The sequence below is a fragment of the Euleptes europaea genome, chromosome 4, assembly GCF_029931775.1.
Source record: "Euleptes europaea isolate rEulEur1 chromosome 4, rEulEur1.hap1, whole genome shotgun sequence".
NCBI lineage: Eukaryota > Metazoa > Chordata > Lepidosauria > Squamata > Sphaerodactylidae > Euleptes > Euleptes europaea.
The window spans coordinates 96,586,194-96,610,568 of NC_079315.1; the positions used below are offsets into that span (position 1 = coordinate 96,586,194).

At 42.4% G+C, this 24,375-nt stretch overlaps 1 protein-coding gene across 6 annotated transcripts in view; it reads left to right on the forward strand.

Moving 5' to 3' along the window:
- The window catches only part of PDE4D (phosphodiesterase 4D), a 687,791-nt gene extending 666,767 nt beyond the window's left edge, over positions 1-21,024 (forward strand). For all 6 annotated transcript variants that reach the window (XM_056847943.1, XM_056847945.1, XM_056847948.1 and 3 more), the window contains 9 exons: positions 2,700-2,793; positions 8,076-8,248; positions 8,907-9,005; positions 9,095-9,259; positions 9,615-9,714; positions 17,887-18,041; positions 18,811-18,933; positions 19,466-19,648; positions 20,346-21,024. In XM_056847943.1, the coding sequence (XP_056703921.1) occupies positions 2,700-2,793; positions 8,076-8,248; positions 8,907-9,005; positions 9,095-9,259; positions 9,615-9,714; positions 17,887-18,041; positions 18,811-18,933; positions 19,466-19,648; positions 20,346-20,774 (1,521 nt within the window). In that variant the 3' untranslated portion in view covers positions 20,775-21,024. The remainder of the gene's footprint in view (positions 1-2,699; positions 2,794-8,075; positions 8,249-8,906; positions 9,006-9,094; positions 9,260-9,614; positions 9,715-17,886; positions 18,042-18,810; positions 18,934-19,465; positions 19,649-20,345) is intronic.
- Positions 21,025-24,375: the final 3,351 nt, after the last annotated feature.

Here is a 24,375-nt window from a genome sequence, read left to right on the forward strand (position 1 = left end):
TCTTTTGCGTATTGTAGTTAGTTGAAGCCAAGCTTATGACAACATACTCCTTCTCCTGGTTTTTCTTTCTCCAGATTGTGGAAGTACTGATTAAATTAGGGTGGTAGTAACAGAGGAAGACTGAGAGATTGATAGCAAGTCGGATCTTGCCAATAAAGGGGCATGCGTTCAATGCAGTGATGTGCCTGTCCGCAGTGTTGGTATCCTGGTTAGCATTGCCAGTTCTGGCTTAGAAAATTCCTGGAGATTTGGGGTGGAGCCTGTGGTGGGGTGGGGACGGACCTCAGCAGGGTATAATGCCAGAGAGACCACCTTCCAAAGCAGACATTTTCTCCAGGGGAACTGATCTCCAGAGATCAGTTGTAATTCCTGGAGTTCTCCAGGCCCTACCTAGAGGATGGCAACCCTAATTCTCGCCCTTCTGTGTCTCTTCCCTGCCTTTTGAGTAGGCCACCAAGAGTAATCTCATAGACTTGAGACCAGCAGGTCTTGGTAACGTGTTAGCAGGCGTGAGGTCATAGAGCTGTCTCTCCTTTGCATTTGACCTAATAGAATCTCAGCAGCAGCAGTTGTCTCCTAGGCCCTCGTATTAGCAAACAATGGTGTAGCCAGTGTCTTCTAAGTCAAGACCCAGTGTAGGGATTAATGCTTCCCCAAATAAGGACACCATAAGACAGTTACCTCTGTGGTTTGGGGGTAAAGTTAAAGAGAATTTATTAGTTTAAATTATATGTTGCATGTGGGGGGGTGTTAAGCAATATGTTAAGCAAATGTGGGAAACCTGTGAAATTTGCAGTATGAGCCAGTGTGGTATAGCAGGTAGACTATTGGTCTTGGATCTTGAAGACCCAGATTCAAATCCTCACTCTGCTATGAAGCTCACTGGGTGGCCTTGGGCCAGGCATTCTTGGTTAGCCTAGCCTATCTCACAGGGTTGTGGTGAAGATAAAAGTGGAAGCAAGGAGAATGATCTGTGCCACCATGAGTTCCTGGCAGAAAGGGCAGGATAAAAATGTGCCAAGTAGATAAATATATTTTCCTATGATTACCACTTTGTAGGGAAGCAAAGCATCTCTTTACCCCTGAAGCTGCACACAAGGGCAGAGGTCTGCGGCTCCTTTATATGTCAGATACACATGAACTCATTTAGCTGCTTTATACTGAATCAGGACCCCCCCCCCTTGGTCCATCAAAATCAGTATTGTCTACCGGCAGCGGCTCTCCAGGGTCTCAGGCAGAGGTCTTTCACATCACCTCCTTGCCTGGTCCCTTTAACTGGAGATGCCAGGGATTGAACCTGGGACCTTCTGCATGCCACGCAGATGCTCTACCACTGAGCCACAGCCTCTCCCCAGCCCCATTGCAGTTCTGCAGCATTGGACTCTAGTCCCTTGTTCCTTTGCTGAGTCGCTGGGGATTGTCCTCACCCCCACCCCATGTAGAATCAGAAGTAGCCATTGGTTCTGCTGCTTCAGACCAGAAGAGACGACAGAAGGGATGTCCTTGGGTGGGATGGCTACTGGACCCTTGCAACATCCCACATTGAGATTCTTGTGGCCTGTGGCTTTAAACTCGAGTGCTGTATTGCTGTTTTTGCATTAGCTAGGAGTGGTAGCGAAGAGGTCACCCACAATAAGGGCCATGGTTGCAACATATGCCACTGTATAAATCTCGGTCCCAAAAGATGATTATTTTCGAATAAATGCGTGCTCTCATGAAAATTCTTGCCTGTGCAAAAAATCTGGTGTTCTGCCACAAAAGGAGCACATAGGGTGATAAATATTCAGTACAAGTTAAGTAGGCACAACAGCATACCTGTATTAACTGGAAACACAGAGTTGGATCCAGTAGCAGAATGGAACTTTCCTGCTTTCCTCCTTCCAATGGAGCCTACTCATCTCGAAGAAATGCTGCTCCTGGGGTGGGGTGGGGGGAGGGTAGAAGACAGAGAGGAATGACATTAGGGGATTTGCCGTAGGAAGGGGGAATAGACAAAAATGGCCAATTTGGCCTGGATCCAACCCACTTGATAATTTGAAAGGCCTACTCCATCTCTGATTTCACAGCCCTATTCATAATGTGTTGTTGCTGTTCTTGAGATGCGTTAAGAAAGGTATATCCATAAGCAAAATGATAGCACTCAGGCTCCCATGACATTTGGATCAATTTTTTTGTAAATTGGGTACTCCCCAATTAGAGAGACAAATGTACTTTCAAAGAGCAGGGAAGTGCTTTTGACCTTTCTTTAATCCTGCCTACAAGGATGTTGAAAATTGTTCAAGAGAACCGAACATTTTCAGACTTGATGACAGTGTTCCGCAATGTATTTATTATACATCGTTTGGGGGAGAAAACAAAACAAAAGTGGGATGTGGGATATGTACTGAAAATTGAATAGAAGTCAATTTCCCCCTTAAATATGCATCTTAAGAACCAAAGTAGTTAAACTGATCTGTACTCAGGGCTGCAATTGGTTTCCCACATCTATTTATATCATGTCGTGTAGAATAATATATTTGACAATGCCTATTTTTGATATTATTTTCCTTGGAAATGGGATTCTATCTTTTACTGTTCTATTGAGTCAAAACAGTTTTCAGAATGAAGTCTCTATAAAAGGAATCTCGAACTTTCTCATGCCCATGGTACATGTTTCTTGGTCATTGACACGCCCTATTTTTGCTTTTTTTCCTTTGCAGTTTAAAAGAATGCTCAATCGGGAGCTAACCCACTTATCTGAAATGAGCCGATCGGGCAATCAGGTCTCTGAATATATATCCAACACATTTTTGGGTAAGCAGATGGCTTTGGAAACTGGTACTGCTTGTGCTTTTTCCCTGTGTTTTCTCTTCCACCACCCACCATCAACACTCAGATGGAAAGGTTCTAGCAGTGCATATCTTTCTGTGCTGTATAATAATGTCTTGTGCATATTCATATAAATCATGATTGGTTAAAATGCATTGCTTGCCTTTTGTTTTACAACATCGATTTTTCCTTTACATTTAATGTGGCCGATTTATATTCTGTTGGACAGACCACCCCCAATTATCTCTGCATTTTGCAACATGAGCATGTTGTGTGGGTACACACAAGTATAAGGGCAATTCCACAATCAACACACCATCCTGGTTCACGTAGATATTTGTTTCTTGTGAACTGGAGGGCCAAATGTGTATGAGCCTTCAATACATGTCAGCATGGTGTAGTGGTTAGAGTGTTGGACTAGAAGTGATACCCTTCTCAGCCATGAAGTTTCCCAAATAACCTTGGGCCTGCTATACACGCAGCCTAACCTACTTCACCGAGACATGAGGGGAACCATAGAGAATAATAGAAGAACATATGAAGAGCCCTGCTGGATCAGACCAGTGGTCCATCTAGCATCCTGTTTCATACAGCAGCCTCCGAATTGCCTCAGAGGGCCAACAGACAGTGCATAGAAGTCAAGGTTTTTCCCCAGACATTGTCTCCTAGCACTGGTATTCAGAGGTTTATTGCCTCTGAATGTGGAGGTTGCCTTTAGTCACTGTAGTGAGTACCATATTGGAAGTACGTGTGGGGCAACCATGTGTGCCACCCTGAGCTTCCTGAAGTAACGCAACTAAATATTTAATATTCCCAAGAAGAATATAAGTTATTTTACTTCTCAGTAGCTCTAAAGAAATTGACCATTTGTGATTTGTAACCTGTTTCCATAGCTTATCATTGCTCTCGGTGCCCAGTCTGTTCAGTGTAACCTGCCTTGAGTGTTTAGCAGGAGAAAGGCAAGTTGAAGGCTTTCTGAAAAAATGAAAGAAGTATAGAGCTGCTCACTTAATAGTTCCTAGGTTAATATAGGTATGCTGCTAAGAATATCAAAGTGAGATCCAAACAGCAGAAGCACACCTGTATCTGGAACTTGGTAGCTTTGTGTGATGTACACTTTGCTGCAGTTCCTTCTGTCAAACAGGCAAGCTGCTATTCAGTTTTTAAAGTGACTCATCCCTTGCAATGGAGGAGTGTGACAGCCTCAATCAGATCTTTGGCTGAGTTCATAATTCTGCCCCGAGCCAACATGTAGATTCTTTGGACTGCAGCCTAAGTCTTCTGGCACACCATTGGTGGCCCATTGTCATTGGTGCTAACCAAAGATTGAATTGGTTGCTATTTAGAAAATACTTTCAGCCCAAGAACATATGATAAAAAATAAGAAGAACAGTTGGTTTTTATATGCCGACTTTCTCTACCACTTAAGGAAGAATCAAACCGGCTTACAATCACCTTCCCTTCCCCTCCCCACAACAGACACCCCGTGAGGTAGGTGGGGCTGAGAGAGCTCTAAGAGAACTGTGACTGGCCCAAGTTCACCCAAGTTCACTTCATGTGTAGGAGTGGAGAAACCAACCCGGTTCACCAGATGAGAGTCTGCCACTCATGTGGCAGAGTGGGGAATTAAACCTCGTCCTCCAGATTAGAGTCCACCGCTCCTGACCACCGCTGTTAACTTAGAAAAACCTGACATGGTGTTAACAAATCTAAATGTAATCTTGGAACCGTCCTGTGAAGTATTGTGTGAGGAGGTGGCTTGATAAAGGAGCGTAGACTAGTGTACATTATGCAGAGATATTGCATTCAAGCAATAATATGATTGATGCTGCTGTAGTTAATTCAGCATTATGCACTTGGCAAATGCAAAACAGCCATCCAGCATACTCAGCACAGCTTGCATTACACAAATGTACACTTGCATGCATTCATGCACGCACGCGCACACACACACGTAGTATTTGCTCAAGGACTGGCTTGATAGCTTGGACCCTGAATATTGAATGGGGTGCTTCGCTTCCAATGGAGCTGCCTCAGACACTATCGTGACATCACTATACTAGGCAAGAACAAACAGGTTTCATGGCCATTTTGTGCTGGGCAAAGTCCTTAGCAGTTGTACAAGTTGTACTTTAGAGCCAGTGTGGACACAGTGTTCAAGTGTTATGACCTGCTGCTCCCAGAATCAGACTGTTAGCGATTGGTCAGCTAATTTAGAGTATTAATTTGCTATTAACTGTAAAGCAGAGAGATGCCAGGCTACCATAATTTTCTGTATAAAAACTTGCTAGAACATAGCTTTCTCTATTGATGCTAAAGTCGCAAAACAAAATCTCTTTTTTTTAGTTATATACCCACCTGAAATTAATCCCTCAAAATCCCAACCCTCTGTTTACTTGTTCATCCATTGGAAAGCTGAATTTTTTGAACCCTGGCAGGAAAGTTATCACCCTAGTTTCAGAAACTTTGAAAAAATTTAGAATAGAATTGCCTGGGGAGATGACATATTTAGAAGAATCTTGTCGCTCCCACTCACTGAAAAAATTGAGACTTCTCTATCAGTGTTTCCATATTTGGAGTGGGGGGGAGAGAAGAAAACACATCTGCATTCTCCTATAATATGTCTTCCTCTGCAAGCAGAATGACAAAGGCTGCATGCAGGTGTAAAGTAACACTGTTGTAGAAACAATTGGTTTTAATAGGGCTTAGAAGCTCATAAATGGGGGAAAATCTAAACCAAATCATCATGCAAGATTCTAGCCCCTCGTAAGGTAAAAGGTAAAGATAGTCCCCTGTGCAAGCACCGGGTCGTTACTGATCCATGGGGTGATGTCACTTCACGACATTTACTAGGCAGACTGTGTTGACGAAGTGGTTTGCCATTGCCTTCCCCAGTTGTCTACACTTTGCCCCCAGCAAGCTGGGTACTAATTTTACTGATTTCAGAAGGATGGAAGGCTGAGTCAACCTTGAGTCGGCTACCTGAAACCAACTTCCGTCGGGATCGAACTCAGTTCGTGTGCAAAGCTTCGACTGCAGTACTGCAGCTTACCACCAGCTTCCATGCCGCAAAAGAACAATTTATTGTAATATATAAAAAATGTCTTTCGTTATTTAAAGATATTTGTTTCCTGCACTGAGTTAACTGAATACTGAGGCAGCTAACAACAGCACCATAAACAATATATCCATAAAACAAATATCTTTTGAAAAAGCAATTGAAACACCAGTACTACAATAAATAGACTGGTTAATAATTCAACAGGGGAAACAACATATTAAAAACCTATTAGCACTGCAGTAAAAAAGGCATGTGAGATGAGAAACAAATAACAACTGCAGAGTCAGCAAGCAAAATTGTGTCAATATATAAAATTCAAAAAGGCTGTGACAAAAAAATATGTATTTCCCTGACTGCAAAAACCTAACAGACTCAGAAGTAGTGGATAGTCATAGGAAGGACATTTCAAAATTAGGGTGCTACATCTCTAAAGAGTTGCTGGTTATTTCCTCACAAAGGAAGCCCAGCAGTTCTATGTCATATTTCGTTCATTTCCCAATTTTCAGTAGAATAGCCTGTTTGCTCTAGGAAAGGGATACCATAGGATAGGCTCTAGGAAATGGATGTATGAGCTTCTCCAAAGCAATAATATTTGTTTAAGGGGAGGGGGTTAATGTTCAGCTTGCACTAATGCATTCAACATTGGTAATGTTAGCTGTTCACTTGGAACAAAACCTTAGGGAATCCCATGGAATTCCCTGGCTTATCTGAAAGCTTCTGAACAGATCCTTTCACTTGAGTTCATCTGACAACTTGGTTTATCATCTTCCACTTTGATGGTTCTAAACTTTGTGCATATGACTGAAGCCATAAACATCAAGGCGTGCACACGAGTCTGCATCCTTCTGCTTCTACTGGTTTGCTGCCACCCAACTGCTTTCCATTTCTCCTAGTTGTATTTAATTGGTGAACAGAGTGAAGGGGCTAGGAAAGGGGGCACTGATGCCTAAGGCTAAAACTTGGTGACATTTTCTCTTGTTTGCAGTGATCTGATCAGAATTCACTGCAGTTTCCAGTAAGCACTAGCTCCTTCTAAAATGCTTTCTCCCCCTTAAAACAAGCCAGAAGATAGAAGAAGCAAAATATAGCTGTGGTATAGTTACGTCTCCATTATTTTTCACTAAAGAGGGCCATTAACTGGAACAAATAAATGCGTAGTCTTCTCAAATGTTCTAGACTCACACCATAATTCCTGGGTTTTTTGTGTGAGGAGAAACACAGGGAATATTTTTTTAATCCCCTAAAATCACTTGCTTTTGCATCTTTGAAGGACACAGGAACATGCATCACTGCATCCACAGTGACAAACTTTAAAGGGTGAGGTGAATTGTTTTTCCCATCATTTGTTCAAGTAAAATTCATATAATGTGCCAGATTTTCAGCCACAAATCAATGGTATAAAAATCCTTAAGGCAGCTTCATCTGCCAGGATCCTGTTCAGTCATTACTTTGCCCTGTCTCTTCTATGTATGGTAACACCAGGAGTGGGCCTTAGTTTCATGTATTTCCTCTCAGCTGCCCTTTGGTTTCTTTCACTCCGTCTAAATGCAAGTTCTGTATCATGGCATCCTAGTGGTCCTTTATTCAAATAAACATAGGATTGCCCAGATGATGAGAGGAAGAGTACAGAAAAAGCTAGTCTGATCTCTTAGCGTGTGAGAGGAGACATAGCCAAGCAAACCCCTGGTTAATCCAAGTTGTCTCTTCGAAGCATGAAAAACGCATCTTGCTAGCCTGGGTGGGAGCTCTCTTCTTGTTTTACATGCGAATGAGAAGGATTTGTTTAAGGCCATAGTGAATCCTGGCTGTGCTTGGATCGGAACACTGTTTTCCCAATAGGACTTTGCATAAAGATGGAGCCAGGTGTCGGTCCCTAACATCTCCATTTAAAAGGATCTCTGGTAGTAGATATTGGGAAAGACCCATACCTGAGACACTGGTGAGCTGCTGCCAGTCAAAATAGAGCAGTATCAGCCTAGCTGAACCAATGGTCTGATTTTAATACCAGCCAGCTTCACATTTTCATACTTTGTCCAGTATGCTGGTTTTCGGTAGGCTATTGTTTTTTTCTCCCTTTAAATCTATACTTAGTAAATTGGGACATTTTATGAAACTGATAAGGCTGTGGTTGGATTTGGTACTGGACTGTTTTGTTTTGCAAGACAGCTCTGGTATACAAACAGCTTGTCTTTTTCTCCTTTTAAAGACAAACAGCATGAAGTGGAAATGCCATCCCCGACACAGAAAGAGAAAGAAAAGAAAAAACGGCCTATGTCTCAGATCAGTGGAGTGAAAAAACTCATGCACAGCTCCAGTTTAACCAATTCCAGCATCCCCAAATTTGGAGTTAAAACTGACCAAGAAGATATTCTAGCCAAGGTAAGAGCAATGCTAATGTCTAACTGACTGCCCCTTAAAATTATGGAGCCACATTAGTGGAGAAGTAAAATAAAAAGGGTATGCACTCAGGTTGTATGTGGTGACCTTCTACACCAGCTGGATTTCAACAGGTGATTATTATATATGCTCATTTACCAAAAGGAAAGCTTGGTTAGTTTTTTCCTCTTTGATTTTCCCTCATTGCTGGGAGCATACATAAATAGTGAAAAGACTGCATAATCTCTGAAGGTTCTTGTTTATCTCTATTACTATTGATGGTAATGATAGCAAAGCACTTCATCCAATTCATACAAAATACACTAAGCAATTCTCTGATGCAAGATACTGCCTCCCGTTTTAAAGTCTAGAACAGTGGTTCCCAAAGTGGGCAGTACCACCCCCTGGGGGGGATTACCTAGGGGGGCAATAGAGGTGGGCTCCTTCAACTGTGTTGTTGGATAGGGTGGGGGGCACTGGGGTTGAGTTTGTGGAACCAAGGAGGCGGTGGCCCGAAAAGTTTGGGAACCACTGGTAGAACATTGTTTGCTGAGAAGTTAAACATTTGGTTTGTAGCAGCAATCCAGTGTTACTGTCTCCACACAATCGCCAATGGAAGATCGGGTGCTAGATTCCATTTTCTGATTTTGATTCCTATTAGGAACTAGAAGATGTAAACAAATGGGGCCTTCAGGTGTTCAAAGTAGCCGAATTATGTGGGAACCGACCTTTGACAGTCATCATGTACACCATTTTTCAGGTAAGTTCAACAACAGGCAGCTTTCCATTTTGCTTGTCCCTGCAGCCCTTCCATGTATTGTAACAGCAGCTTTCTTTCCTTAACTGCAGGAACGGGAATTGTTAAAAACATTCAAAATTCAACCAGACATGTTAATAACATATTTGATGACATTGGAGGATCATTACCATGCAGATGTGGCGTATCACAATAACATACATGCTGCAGATGTTGTACAGTCCACACACGTGCTCTTGTCAACACCAGCTTTGGAGGTAAATCCACAGTGCAGCAAGGGAAACAGAGGCACAGACTTATAACAGTCAAGCATGAAATTTTGCACTTCCAGAGACTTAAATATTCATGCTTGTTTTATACTGTTCTGAAATGTTCCTGTGATATTGTGCATGTGTTATAGTAGGCCTGTTACCCTTAGCATCTTTCTTTATAGTATACTGGCTGGGTTGGATGCAGATTGGTTCTTGTAAACATGGGTAACTATAGACAACTCTGTATTGTGATTTTGGGCTTCCTCAGATCGGAACTCAAAAGGGGGAAGATAAGTGCACTTCTAACTGGAAAATGTTTTCTCTGTTTAGTAATGTCATTCATTCTTCCTTCCTCCCCCAGGCGGTTTTCACAGACCTAGAGATTCTGGCTGCCATTTTTGCCAGTGCAATACACGATGTCGATCATCCTGGGGTTTCAAACCAATTTCTTATCAACACAAGTAAGTGTGATTTATTTTGTGGTAACACTTGACAGCCTTCTAATTTGCCATTTTGGAAGCCATACATGCAGAAAACCAACATATATTTATTTCTGCATCCCTATGCCCTTGGAAAAATGGGGCTCAAAAAAGTGGAAGGAATGGGTGTCCTGTTTAGCTCCAGTTGCTCCAGTTCTTTAAACTCGTCATGAGCTATAGGCCACTGTGGTTACAGCAAACTTGCAGGGAAGTCTTTGCTGTGTTTCATTAACCTGTCTTCCTCTTTACTCATAATCTCATTATTTATTTATAAAATTTATATCCCGCCTCTCTGCCCTTAAAAGGACTGCCAAGGTAACCAACAAGTTAAAATATAGATGATAAAATTACATTATAAAACCAGTAAAATAACCCCCTCCCAAACATACCTAATTATACCAACTTTTAAAAAAGTGAAAAACAGAGTTAAAGTACTTATAAAATAAAAATATGTATCAAACATTGGTTAGGAAGGAGGGATCATTGAGAGAATGCCAAATGAAACAAAAAGGTCTTCACCACTGGTGGAAGACGGCAACAGAAGGGAACAGATGAATCTCCCTGGGGAGAGAGTTCCAGAGCTTTGGTGCCATGACCGAGAAGGCCCTCTCCCAGTTTGCCACCTGCCTCACCTCAGAAGGCAGGGGCACCCAAAGCAGGGCCTCCAAAGATGGCTGTAATGGTTGGGCAAGTTCATAAGGGATTAGGCAGTTCTTCAAGTATGTTGGTTCTAAACCATACAGGCTTTGAAGGTCAAGACCAGCTCCTTGAATTTGGGGAGGGTCCGTGGCTCCAGTAGCAGAGCATCTGCTTGGCATGCAGAAGGTCCCAGGTTCAGTCCCCGGCATCTCCAGTTAAAGGGACTAGGCAAGTAGGTGATGTGAAAGACCTCTGCCTGAGACCCTGGAGAGCTGTTGCCGGTCTGAGTAGACAATACTGACTTTGATGGACCAAGGGTCTGATTCAGTATAAGGCAGCTTCATGTGTTCTTGTGTGTTCATGTGCCCAGAAACAAATGGGAAGCCAGTGTAGGTGAGCCAAGACTGGAGTGGTATGGTCTCTGACAGCCATTCCAGTCAACATCCTAGCTTCTATACTAATTGAAATTTCTGAACACTTTTCAATGGCGGCCCCACATAGAGTGCATTGTAGTAATCTAATCTCGATGTAACCAGGGCATGCACCACAGTGGTCAGATCTTTTCTGTCCAGAAAAAGCCGCAGCTGGCTAACCAGTCAAAGCTGGTAAAAGTCAATCTTGGTCAAAGCTGCCATCTACTTATCCAGCAGTCGGCCTGGATACAGCAGCACCCCCAGACTACGGACCTGTTCCTTCGTCGGGAGTGCAGCCCCATCCAGAATGGGAGACACCTTAAATCCCAGGTCAGACCTTCCGCCCACCAGTAGCCCTTTTGTCTATACAAGAGTAAGCTTCAGTTTACTAGCCCACATCTACTCCAGAACTGCTTGTGGAAATAAAAGCTGTCCAGCATTACACACATCCTGAGCTTCCAGTGTTCAACTGAAAACCTCCATTAGCTCTTGTCCATTTTCTTTCTCTGTCTCTGTGTGAAATCCTTCTCACTGGAAAACATAGTGAAAACTAGTTCAGCTTCATGCCTGAAGTAACCATGATCTGTCTTAGGACTTGTCCCTTCTTGGTTCCAAATTAGAAAGCCCTCTAGGTGAAATACCTGTAAGTTGTTATACTCTGGATTGTATTAGTCTCTCATACAGAGTGTGCATGCTAGTATCAACCTGGTAAAACAATCCCTTCTTGGTTCCACCCAACCAATTAGCATTTCTGAGTCTGAGCTGTTGGATCCTTGCATCTAATCCACTGGTTCCCAACCAGGGGTCCTTGGACCCCCAGGGGTCCGCGAGAACTAAATTAAGGCCCGCGAAACAAAGTTATAAACCCATAATAAATTAATATTTTCAATTAAAAGTTCTCTATTATAAAATATATATATTCAAATATTATTCTAAGTTTAATGTTTAACTAACAGTTATGATTAAAGTTTATTTTCAAATTTTTATTTTGAACCTTGGGGTCCCTGAACCGAACAAAAAGATCCTAGTGGTCCCTGGTCAAAAAAAGGTTGGGAACCACTGATCTAATCAATATGTTTTTTGGCTAGTGCTCTGAGGTGACCCAGAAGCTTAGTGATGTTGGGTCTACAAGCTCATGACCTTTAAAAGACGGGGAAGCCAATTCTTTTGCCCCTGAATTCAAGATGGAGAATCCATGCCCCCCATTCCTAGAAAACTCAAAGCACTCTTTTTTTTTCTTTTTTTTTTGCATTAGCTAGACAGATGTGAGTGGGACTCACCCATAGTCCTTATAAAGGATGCATGGATCTCCAGAGGTCCCCAGACATCAGTTGGAGAAACGCTGCTCTGGGTAGCATACTGTGATAAAATGAGCTCAGCTTCCATTTCAAAGAAATGGGCTGGATTTTGTATAGAGCTCTGTAAGATTTTGAGTCAGATAACTCCACTGTTTGTGGAGGTTGGCAGCTTTCTTGAAATGAAATTGATTTGGCGAAAAACTGAACAGGAGATGAAGGGGAAGAAGGGTGATAGGAAGGGAACAGTGCTTACCTGCAATACAGTCTACTCAACCCCCAATGTGTATTTTAATGTCTGCCAAGCACTGTCATGGGAGCAACCTGAATAGTGTAACCCTGTAGTATAACCTGAATAGTATAACCATCTTGCAACCTGAATAATATAACCCTGTTTTCAAGCTTACCACCACAGTAAGGACTAGGCTGTGTATATTCACCACTTCTGGTGACTGTGAACGCTCCTTGCTCCTGCCGTACAGTGCCAGGGCTCAGCACAACAGCCTGGTTTAAAGAGGAAATTCCAGATTTGAGGCTGTTTCCCCCCCACAAGCTGTTTGATTCATCTCAGCCCGAACCTTATCTGAAGTCTATTTTTGTGTACTTTAATAGCCCTTGGGCTACCTTATTCTAGTGAAATGTAATTTGATGATTCATCGGGAAGGAGGAGGGGTGGGAATGTCAGAGTTTTCCAAGCTCTGTTGTGATACCACGTACACCTCTGCAACCCCCATAGGGACAAAAGCTGAACACAGAATGTCACGAAATATGGTAAATTGTTGAAAATGAGGGTGATGTAACCAACCTCTTCCTTGTAACACTTCACAGTATCATTGCTTTTATGATAGAAGCGTGATAGCACAGAATGTACAAAATGCGAGGACAATTTAGTTAACTTAGGACTTATGAATCTTGGAAACCCCTTTTTTGTTCTCGTCGGGGGTATTGTTTGTTTTTAATCATCTTGTGTGTTGATGAATTCAAAGTAACTGGTATATAAAAAGCCTTGATATTTTCAGTTACTAGTTTAAATCTTGTCTGGCTGAGAAAAGCAGATGGCTGCAGCTGTTCTTCAAATTTTGTTGTAAACCTGAATGCAGATGTTGGTGGTTTTGCTGCCATGCAAAAACACATCTTGCTGGAGTTGTAAAGCATTCTGTAGCCACACAAGCAAACATATAGCTCTTAAATGTATGTTTGCCTTGTAATGATAATTTAAGGGCAACAGTGATTTGCAGAGGAGACCTGGCAGGTGGAGGGTTACTTAAGCCTTTCTCTATCTGCTGGTTCTGCCCAGCAGGTTGTTTTTACCTGTTTCTACCCCTCTCCCCTAATGCTTCAGTATGAAATAAGCCCAGTGAGGGCTGTTTAGCTTGGAAAGAAGGCGGATGAGGGGAGACATGATAGAGGTCTATAAAATTATGCATGGTTTGGAGAGAGTGGACAGGGAGAAGTTTTCCCCCCTCTCCCATAATACTAGAACACGGGGTCATCTGCTAAAGCTGGAGGGTGAGAGATTCAAAACAGAAAAAAGGAAGTATTTTCCCCCACAACACATAGTTAAATTGTGGAACTCCCTGCCCCAGGATGTGGTGATGGCTGCCAGCTTGGAGGGCTTTAAGAGGGGAGTGGACATATTCATGGAGGAGAGGGGTATTCATGGCTATTAGTTAGAATGGATACTAGTCATGCTGCATACCTATTCTCTCTAGTATCAGAGGAGCATGCCTATTATTTTGGGTGCGGTGGAACACAGGCAGGATGGTGCTGCTGCACTCGTCTTATTTGTGGCTTCCTGGAGGCACCTGGTTGGCCACTGTGTGAACAGACTGCTGGACTTCAAAAGTCAAACATGTTCTTATGTTCTAACCGTGCCAGGGGAGGTATAAATTCACACACGCGCAGACAGAATCCCTTCCAGTGAATATCCCCAGCAAATGCCACTCAGCCCCATACCCATGCTGCCTTGGCCCAGACATGTTTGGGAACCCATGATTGCCAACGTAATGGTAGATCTGAACCTAAGCAGCTGTTAGAAGGCTGAGGGTTGCATGGTAATGGAATGTGAGCATGTGCTTTCCCCTGAAGGGGATTTTGTCAGGGTGGCGTGCACCAAACAGGTCATGCTGCACTAGAAGCTGACCGTGGGTCAGCGAAGGCAGCCTTCAGGGTCACTCTTTGTACAGCTGCGGCTGAAGCACACTGGGTAGAGTTGGGCTCTCGGAAATGAGAACAAACAAGGGTGAGAATTGCATCTCTGTTGTCGTGGTGGTAAAAGTGGGCGTTGTGCATCCTGCAGCACAGCTCCTAAGTCTTGCTGATATGTCAGATAGATGCTTAGGATAAGGAACTCGAACAACTGCCTTTCCATGGCAATGTTACGAGGTATTATTCTTGCAGGAACTTCTACTTAGGATGATGGGTATATCAGCAAGGGTTGCGCTGAGCTTTGCGTTCAGTGACAGCTAGATGCAAATGAGCAGGGACTAGTGGCGGTGAGGGCCTTGCTCAGGTTAGTTTTTAGAAACATTTACTTGAACAAACGTTAGCCTCAGATTTGGACAGTACAAGGCAGTTCCCTGCAGTGTTCCATTGTAAAACAGGAGCTTGTTTTACAGTATACAGCTAGATCTTGAAGTTGGTTGTCCTAAAGAATAGACTCTCAAAATGTGTGTCCCAAGGCACCTTCTGGGGTGGGGTGGGGGATAGGAAATACTTTATGTGACTGTGAGCAGAGTTCACTTTTCATTTGACCTCAATGTTCAGCTTTTTTCTTTGACTCCCTTTCATGCTGCAAGTGGTGATAAGTGGGGAATACAGCCAGAGAATTGGAAGCAGTTCTTGGAGACAAAGTCCTATGAGGAAAGGTTGAAGGAGCTGGGTGTGTTTAGCCTGAAAAGGAGAAGACAGAGGGGATATGATAACCATCTTCAAGTACTTGAAGGGTTGTCATATAGAGGATGGTGCCGAGTTGTTTTCTGTTGCCCCAGAAGGTCGGACCAGAACCAACGGGTTAAAACTAAATCAAAAGAGTTTCTATCTAGACATTAGGAAGAATTTTCTAACAGAGCAGTCCCTCAGTGGAACAGGCTTCCTCAGGAGGTGGTGAGCTCTCCTTCCCTGGAGGTTTTTAAGAAGAGGCTAGATGGCCATCTGTCAGCAATGCTGATTGTATGACCTTAGGCGGATCATGAAAGGGAGGGCACCTTGGCCATCTTCTGGGCATGGAGTAGGGGTCAGTGGGGGTGTGGGGGGAGGTAGTGGTGAATTTCCTGCGTTGTGCAGGGGGTTGGACTAGATGACCCTGGTGGTCCCTTCCAACTCTATGATTCTAAAAGCAGCCCCCCCCCCAAAAAAACCCTCCTTTATTCAAATCTGTTGGTCTTTGCATGCAGCTTCTGCCAGTGATCTCCTTTGGATCCACTCATAGAACAGATGGCTGAGGCTCAGTTGGGTGGGGGTATAGAAAGCACAGTGTGTTTCAGAGGATGCTGGGGGTGTGTGATTTCAAAATGTTTCACAACCAGCAGAGAAGTTTTAGCTAACTCACTTTTCCATGGAGATAGATCACGATGGGTAGCCCTGTTAGTCTGCCAATAGCAGTAGAAAAGCGCAGGAGTACAGTAGCACCTTGAAGACAGTCAGTTTTCCAGTAATCTACCTGGACTGTGCGTGTGTGTTTGCAAAAAAGTTATTACCAGCCTTGGGAAGCCTCTTTTTGTGACGCAGAGTGTACCGCTCACTTAATTGGTATAAAAATTACCTTACGTATTCTTCCATAAAAGTGATAGACAGTTTGCCACATCACAACAACTGGATAATGATTAGAAGTATAAATATCTCTCATCATGTTCCCGTCATCTACAATCATTCTTAAAAATACAAAAGCCTAAAAAGCTTTTTGTGAATCAGTCATTCATTGTGGAAGGCTTCTTTTCTAAAGAAAAAGATAACATTCTGTTCGTTTGTTGGATGCCCAAAACCTATCCAATGCAACTATGATGTTATTTGGCAAACATGGCCTTTCTCCTCCCTATGCTGTGTTTTCCATACACCTTGGGAGGGAAAGAGCGAGAGAGAGGAATTTTTGGCACACTTGTTTGTTACAGGAGAGTGAGCTTGCAGGAGAATACAAAATAAGTCTTCTGCATGCAGACCTTTTTGAGCCACAGGGATTTTTATGAGTGAACTAAAAAAAAAGAAAGAAAGAAAGATCCAGCACAAGAGCAATCAGTAGAACAGAGTGAAGAATAGCTAGCTCTCGTATATGGGAACTGTAATAAACAGAAATTAATGTCAGCGAGTGACAAGTGCCATTACATGTAAACTGTTTCGTTTCTCTCTAAAAAGACATTTACAACCAAAGGCATCCAGGAAGTTTTGGAGAGATTAAATCTAGCAGTGTCTTTGCCTACATGCAACTGATGGCCCCATTAGGCAGCTGTCATGTTTCCTACCAATGTTATTCCAAGATGATGTACAGACTTCATGGTCATGCATAGGCTTATTGGAACATGCGCTTCCCTTTGTAGAGATTTCATGTGTGTAGCAAAGAACTTCTCTCTGTAGCACTTAATGAGCAGTAGTAAGCTAGGTACATACGTTGGGACAAGCTCTCTAAGAAAAGACCTGCTTAAGAGGGTACACAAGCACCCTGTTGTCTTAAATGCCCAGTCTGTAATGGACAGTCTGTTGGAGGAACTGTATGAAAAAACAGATCACAAACCAGTGGAAGGGAGAAACTCTAGGGAATGAACTACCAGCATAGATTAGAATCATAGAGTTAGAAGAGGCCATACAGGCCATCTAGTCCAACTCCCTACTTAATGCAGCATCAGCCTAAAGCATCCCTAACAAGTGCTTGTCCAGCCTCTGCTTAAAGATTGCCAGTGAGGGGGAGCTCACTACCTCCCTAGGTAGCTGATTCCACTGTCGAACAACTATTACTGTAAAACATTTTTTCCTAATAGTCAGTCGGTACCTTTCCACCCACAGTTTAAACCCATTATTACAAGTCCTATCCACTGCTGCCAACAGGAACAGCTCCCTTGCCCTCCTCTAAGTGACAGCCCTTCAATTACTTAAGGAGAGCAATCATGTCCCCCCTCAACCTCCTCTTTTCCAGACTAAACATTCCCAACTCCCTCAGCCTTTCCTCATAGGGCTTGGTCTCCAGGCCCCTGATCATCCTCGTCGCTCTCCTCTGCACCCGCTCGATTCTGTCCACATCCTTTTTGAAGTGAGGCCTCCAGAACCGCACTCAACAAAGAATGATAGTGCTGTTGCTAGACCCTAAAACATGCCTGTTCCTGGCTGTGCCACTTAACTATGGCAACACCAGAAGTGGAGGGAGAAGAACCTTTGCTCCCATCTGACAAGATGTAGTCACAAGAATACATTATTATGCTTGGGAAAGGTTTTGTAATACGTTTGCAGATTCACTTGCGGTATGCAGAGACGGCCTTGACTGCAAATCATTTGACATTGATTAGCTTTAATTTGCTAATTTTTCCCTCTTGCTCTTGGGATCCTTTTTTTTTCTGGAGAGAGGAGCAGGCAGTTGAAGGAAGGTTTATTGGTAAATTGTTCCATGCAGCATAACCCAATCCTGTTTTGTTTTTTGGCATTTGACACATGCCAGCTGTCATGCTTCAGGAGACTCTATCCCTTATTGCACTCTGCTGTCGTAAAAACTGGAACTATAAATTTTGCTTTTTGGATATCTGACAAATGTGATGATTTGGAAATAATTTGCAGGGGAAGGACCACAGGTTACTTTAATGTTCTGCCTTGTAACCATCTTGCAGACTCTGAACTCGCCTTGATGTACAATGATTCGTCGGTCTTGGAAAACCATCATTTAGCCGTGGGATTCAAGTTACTGCAAGAGGAGAACTGTGACATTTTCCAGAATCTGACGAAAAAGCAGAGGCAGTCTTTGAGGAAAATGGTTATCGACATTGTAAGTTACCATTTAAACCTGTTTTCTTATTTCTGAGCTCCATGCAGTCCAACTTTTCAAATGCGAACTGTAGGTAATTCCTTCTTTTTAGAGTGCTTGGTGCATAGTGTTTAAAACCCCAAAATAGAATACAAACAGAGGGGGCTAGTTCAGAAGCATTGTGCTTTTACTCTCTTTTAATGAGGCAGCTGCAAATTCCTGGCAGGTTAATCTCGGAGTGATTTGGGAGGACATGCGCTTCCTTTGCACGCTGAGCTGGCAGTGGGGTGGAGTCTGCACAATTTGGACTGTCCGTTATAAAGTATATGCCCTGACCTGGATGGCCCAGGCTAGCCTGATCTCATCAGATCTCAGAAGCTAAGCAGGGTCAGCCCTGGTTAGTATTTGGATTGGAGACCACCAAGGAATACCAGGGTTGCTGTGCAGAGGGAAGGCACTGGCAAATCACCTCTGTTAGTCTCTTGCCATGAAAACCCCAAAAGGGGTCGCCATAAGTTGGCTGCAACTTGACGGCACTTTACACACACACACACACACACACACACACACACACACACTAAAGTTTCCATTCTTAGGTTGTGTGGCACACTTAGAGATAATCTGTTGTGACCTCACAAAACTTTGTACAATGGGCATCTCTGTAGGTTCTAGAGATTTTAGCATGTCTACTGCTTCTGTCTGCCCCAAATTCTAACTCCACACTGTGGCAAACTGGGAATGTTGACAGAGTGAGTGATCCCCTCCCAAATGCTTTCTCTCTGCCTCTAAGGTGCTGGCAACAGATATGTCTAAACATATGAACCTGTTAGCTGACCTGAAAACGATGGTTGAAACGAAGAAAGTAACTAGCTCTGGAGTTCTGCTTCTTGATAACTATTCAGACAGGATCCAGGTAAGACGCCACAAACCTGAATCCCTCTGTACTTCTTGTCATCTATCTTCCAGTAGCATGTGTGTCTAGGCTATACACATTTCCGACGATTGATAACTATCTCTTCTGAACAGCATTTATGTACAATCACTGTGTCTTACATAAGCAGAACATTCTGCCAGTCACTAGATTATTTCCCTAAGCTTGAGTTGGTGCTACCTTGATTAATTTTGCTGTGTCCTAACTTCCACATTTCTTTGAAGCTGATCAGTCTTGCACTTACAACATTTTTGGCCTTTTAATAAAGGCAGAAGCTACAGATGTGAGATAATGGGGAGGCTATTAATGTCAGTGTGAAAAACAACACCGCGCATCACCCCTTTGCTGTCCGGAATAAACCTTGCGCTACATGTATTTTAGAGATTTTGTTTTCACAACTGCCAAATGTGCAAATGGAAAAAAGGGGCTTTGTCTCCACTGGAATAACACCAATGGGGTCTCTAGAGAGGAAATATATACACACATATATATATATATATATTGTCTATTTTAGGTGCTACAAAATATGGTACACTGTGCAGATCTAAGCAATCCAACGAAACCACTCCAGATATATCGCCAATGGACAGATAGAATAATGGAGGAGTTCTTTCGTCAGGGAGATAGAGAAAGAGAAAGGGGCATGGAGATAAGTCCCATGTGTGATAAGCACAATGCATCAGTAGAAAAATCACAGGTAATTTATTTAATATATAGAGGAATTAGATCATTTTATTTATTTATTTACTTTGTTCATAGGTATAGAATAATGGCATGGAACATGGCTCATAGATTAAATTGTAGCTCCATGTTATGTTCCTGTTGTTGTTGTTTTTTAACTAATGTGTGAAAGAAAGGTACTTAAAAGAATTTGAGAAATATTGTTGTTAAACTGTAAATAAATAAGAATTTTTGTGGGTATTGGTTGTTTCCAGCCAAGATGGTAGTGGTCGAGAGAGGTGGTTTGGAGTGGTGGACTGTGATCTGGAGAACCAGGTTCGATTCCCCACTCCTCCACATGAGCAGTGGAGGCTAATCTGGTGAACTGGACTTGTTTCCTCACTCCTACACATAAAGCCAGCTGGGTGACTTTGGGCAAGTTACACTCTCTCAGCCCCACCTACCTCACAGGGTGTCTGTTGTGGGGAGGGGAGGGGAAGGTGATTGTAAGCCGGTTTGATTCTCCCTTGTGGTAGAGAAAGTCGGCATATAAAAACCAACTCTTCTTCTTCCATTGCAAGCACATACGGTTGCATAGAGTTTAGTAGAGAGGATGGTTATATGATGACTCCGTTAAGTTTGTTTCCCATCAGTTAATTTCATTAGACAAACTGATAATATTAATTCTTTCAGTCTTTGGGATAATAGTTTCTCTTTGTTTTGCATCTCAACAGGTGGGATTTATAGACTACATTGTTCATCCTCTCTGGGAGACCTGGGCGGACCTTGTACATCCAGATGCCCAGGACATCTTAGACACCTTGGAGGACAATCGTGAATGGTACCAGAGCACAATCCCTCAGAGTCCTTCTCCTGCCCCAGATGACCAAGAGGAGGGTAGGCAGGGCCAAACAGACAAATTCCAGTTTGAACTAACACTGGAGGAAGATGGTGAATCAGACACAGAGAAAGACAGTGGCAGTCAAGTGGAAGAAGATACCAGCTGTAGTGACTCCAAAACGCTTTGCACCCAAGACTCAGAATCCACAGAAATTCCCCTGGACGAACAAGTTGGAGAGGAAGTGGTAGAGGAGGAGGAGGAGGAGGAGGAGAGTCAGACAGAACCTTGTGCGCTAGAAGAAGAACGTTCTCCTGATACGTAACAGTGCGGCAGCTTTGTAGCTCTCTTGCCTGTCCTCCTCTCTTCTCTTTTTAAAAAAAATAGAAAATGGTTTCCAAAGTGCATGTCACACGGCACAACCATTGGTCACGCCTCACTGTCATCTGCCAGAGATGTTTGTTGATCAAAAACTGACCTTGATTACTCAGTTTGGCACTCAGGAATATTGTAACCAGAATTGTTCATCTCCATGGCATCAGAAAGCAAAGGAGAACACCGGCAATGAACAGTTTTTAATAAGAGTTCCACTTGGCAGATACAATTAGAGTGTCTACTCCATGCTGTTTTCAAGAAGAGTAAAGGCTGGCCCAAAGCTAGCGTTTTGGGTTTTCTTTTTGTGTTTGCTTTTAATTTAATGAGAGAGGCAATTAGTAGCAATCATCACCAGAATTTAAAGAAAGTAGCCAGCGAGTGAATCAAGGTTTTCAGTGGAAAATAAATGCACTCAAATAATGGGACACAACATGAAATCTGTTATTACCAGTAGGAAGATAAAGCTGTGGAAATGGCATACTTTTCTAAATTCAAGTCTTCCTGACACATGACTGAAAAAAAAAGGTGTAGCTCAGTGGGTTGCACTGATGCCTGCATTTTGTATAATATGTAAAACGGAAATCTTTTTTGTAGAGTTTACTTTTATTATTAAATGTATTGAGGTATTATATTTAAAAAAAGAATGCAGCACCCTCAGAACTTCATCTGCCACTGATTCTTTTTCTCCCCCCTTCCCAAAGAGTAACTTGCAAGTTTTCAGTACAAATATGTGCAACACTGGATTAATCAAGTTTTATATTTGTTTGCACTTAGATCTTTCATAGCAGTTCTTTCACCTCTTCTAGAATAACCCATTGCTGTCTAGACCAATGACAACATTCATAAACCATTCATTTTCATTTTCTCCCCCCCCCCCCCCCCGTCTAAATTGTGGACGCTTCCTTTCACTTTGTTGGCATTTTTTTCTGGCTTTTTTAAAAATTGTAATTTTCCAAGAGCAGCAATACAAAATCTGCAACGAGTTCTTTCTCCACCAGAGGTGGCTTAGACCTGCAGGGCCCTGCCTTTACGCTATGGGCTTTCTCTGCTCAACCAAAAATAAGCTTTCTGAAAACTAGCTGACCACTGCAAAGGCAGCTTCCCCAAATTTGGGTTGCATCCTCTTGGTGGGTGGCTGGAGCTTTCTGGGGATTTAGCACTCGGTTCCTTAACAGTAAATGCAATAGAGCCCACATTCTGGAAGGTGATGATGACAGTAGTGGCAGTAGATGGGATCTTGAAGCAGCTTCCAAAGACTAAACTTGGTTCGCAACTCTTCATAATGAAAAGTTGGGGAGCTCTATGAATTAGGGTCAGGATTTGCAAGACTGTGGCCAGTATGAATGTGAGCGTGTCTTGCTATAAATGCAAATCTGTTGCTAATTAAATTGTTCCCGTTCCCACGAGGCCATTTCTAGTTGTGCATAAGACATCATCAACGGTCTGTTTCAAAGACTTGCTGTGCTAGCAAATAAATTCTTATATGGGGGGGTGTTCTGAGTGCTGTGACAACACTTCATTGCAGGCTATACTTATACAAACAGTTAGGACAGGTATATGTGGGGTTACTGATGTGTCTGTCTCAGGCTATTTCCCAGCAGTCCCTGACCCCAATTTTGCCCCTTAAATGTGTTTTGGCCAGCCGACATCATATGAAAGATATTCAGTTGAGATTTTTTAAAGTCCAGCTTCATAGCATTTGACCATGATTTTCCCAAGGTTTTTTAAATTTTACTAATATCAACCATAGTGTTGTGGGAAGGACCCAATCTGTGATTTTTGGAAAGGGGAAAAATAGGATTAATCATTGTTGTGTGTCTAGAAGCCGATATGCTGAGCGTGAGAAGTGCATTGACCAACACAATTGACAAATCCAGAGAAATATATGCCAAATAAGGCATAAGCTCCAGTCCAGCACAGAGTTAGCTGCAGGTAAAGCCGTTGATGTCATTAAGTTTGACAGCACTTAACTCTGCTTTGGGTTGTCACTTTTATTGTGCAACTACTATTATAGGTGGGGCTGCATACTGGTACAGGACTCCGACGCAGCTCCATATCTGTGTTGAGAGACATGGGGTATCCTTCCCCAACTTTACCGTGGCTGCAGTGTACAGCTTGCAACGCCATACGCATGACCATGCGACATGCATCCCATTGGATCTGCAGCTCTATCAGTGTGGAGCATTTGCTTGCCCCACGTACACAGACATAGATCAGTGACCTACATACATACAGAACAGCTCTTCTGCATATACAAGTGCTGATAGTGTGAACCGTTGTGGGGACACAATGAAACAGGAATTCAGTTTTACTGATTCAGGGAATGTTATGGTCTTGCTAAGTTATCGGCTTTTTAAGGAAAGCACCAACTGATCATTTGGGATTTTGTTTTGGTTTTTTTAACATGCATTTTAATGTGTCTGCTGTACCATTTAATGACTTTTATGGGTGGGGGGACTAGCTGGAGGTGAATGAGAGAAATTCACTGTGTCGCTATCCACATGGACTCATGTCCTCCCTTCGCTATTTTAACATTGTTCAGTCCCCAAGAGTGCCTGGAATCTTAATGAAAAAAAGCAATATCAATTCCAAAAAATCAATATGGATCTGCAAGGGTATTTAATCTGCACTAAAGTCTTAATCCTATAAAGTGGGGAGCACTTTCGCTTGAGCCAACAAGAGCATATAGACCTCTGGCCCCATGTGCTAACTTTAAGCATGGGGATCTCCTTGCTGTAATGGGATTTTGCGTATGGTTAAATTTTAAAGACTGGTGGATCTGATTCAGTGTGCTTACCACCTCATAAGGTTAAACATTCATAACAAAAAAAAAACGGACATGTAAAGAAAATACAACCATATTGTGTAAAATACACCCATACACACGGACAATCAAGTGGTAGAAAACACAATAAGTTTTAGAGCCAGGGATCGAATGCACTGTACAATCTTTTAGTTTTTTATTTTGCCAAAGTGTGCTTTAGCATTGCACACTGCTTTAAAACAACAAAACTGTCGAAAAGTGACTTTACATGTTTTCTATGTTTGTTTGTTTTTGCCATAAGGAAAAAAAATGCAACGGGTGGGGTACTGTATTGGGGTGGGGGAAGAGGAGTGAGTGGAACCTGAGTTTGCGTCTAACAGTACACTTTAGCTTGCAAGTTACTGTACTCAGTTATGCTGTGTTTGTTTCCTTTTAATTTCTGGTTTTGTCATTTTAAAAAAATTGTGATCAGACAATATAGATAGAACAAATCACATTCAAAAGTTTTTTTTAAAAAAAACTTGAATGAAATGAACTTTACGGAAAGCTTTTTTGACATTTCTTTTAAAATGCATTTATTTATTTATTTTATTTGTGCCATGCATATTTTTCTCACCAAATGACCTTACTTGTAATAAGTCTTGTTTGTCTCTGTTTACAACCATGTATTTATTGTAATGTATATACTGTAATGTTAATTGTAAATTATAAGTTCTTATTATTACATCATCCTCGCTGGGGTGGTGTTGCTATATTTGGAAACTCTTGGTGAGAGAATTAATATTGT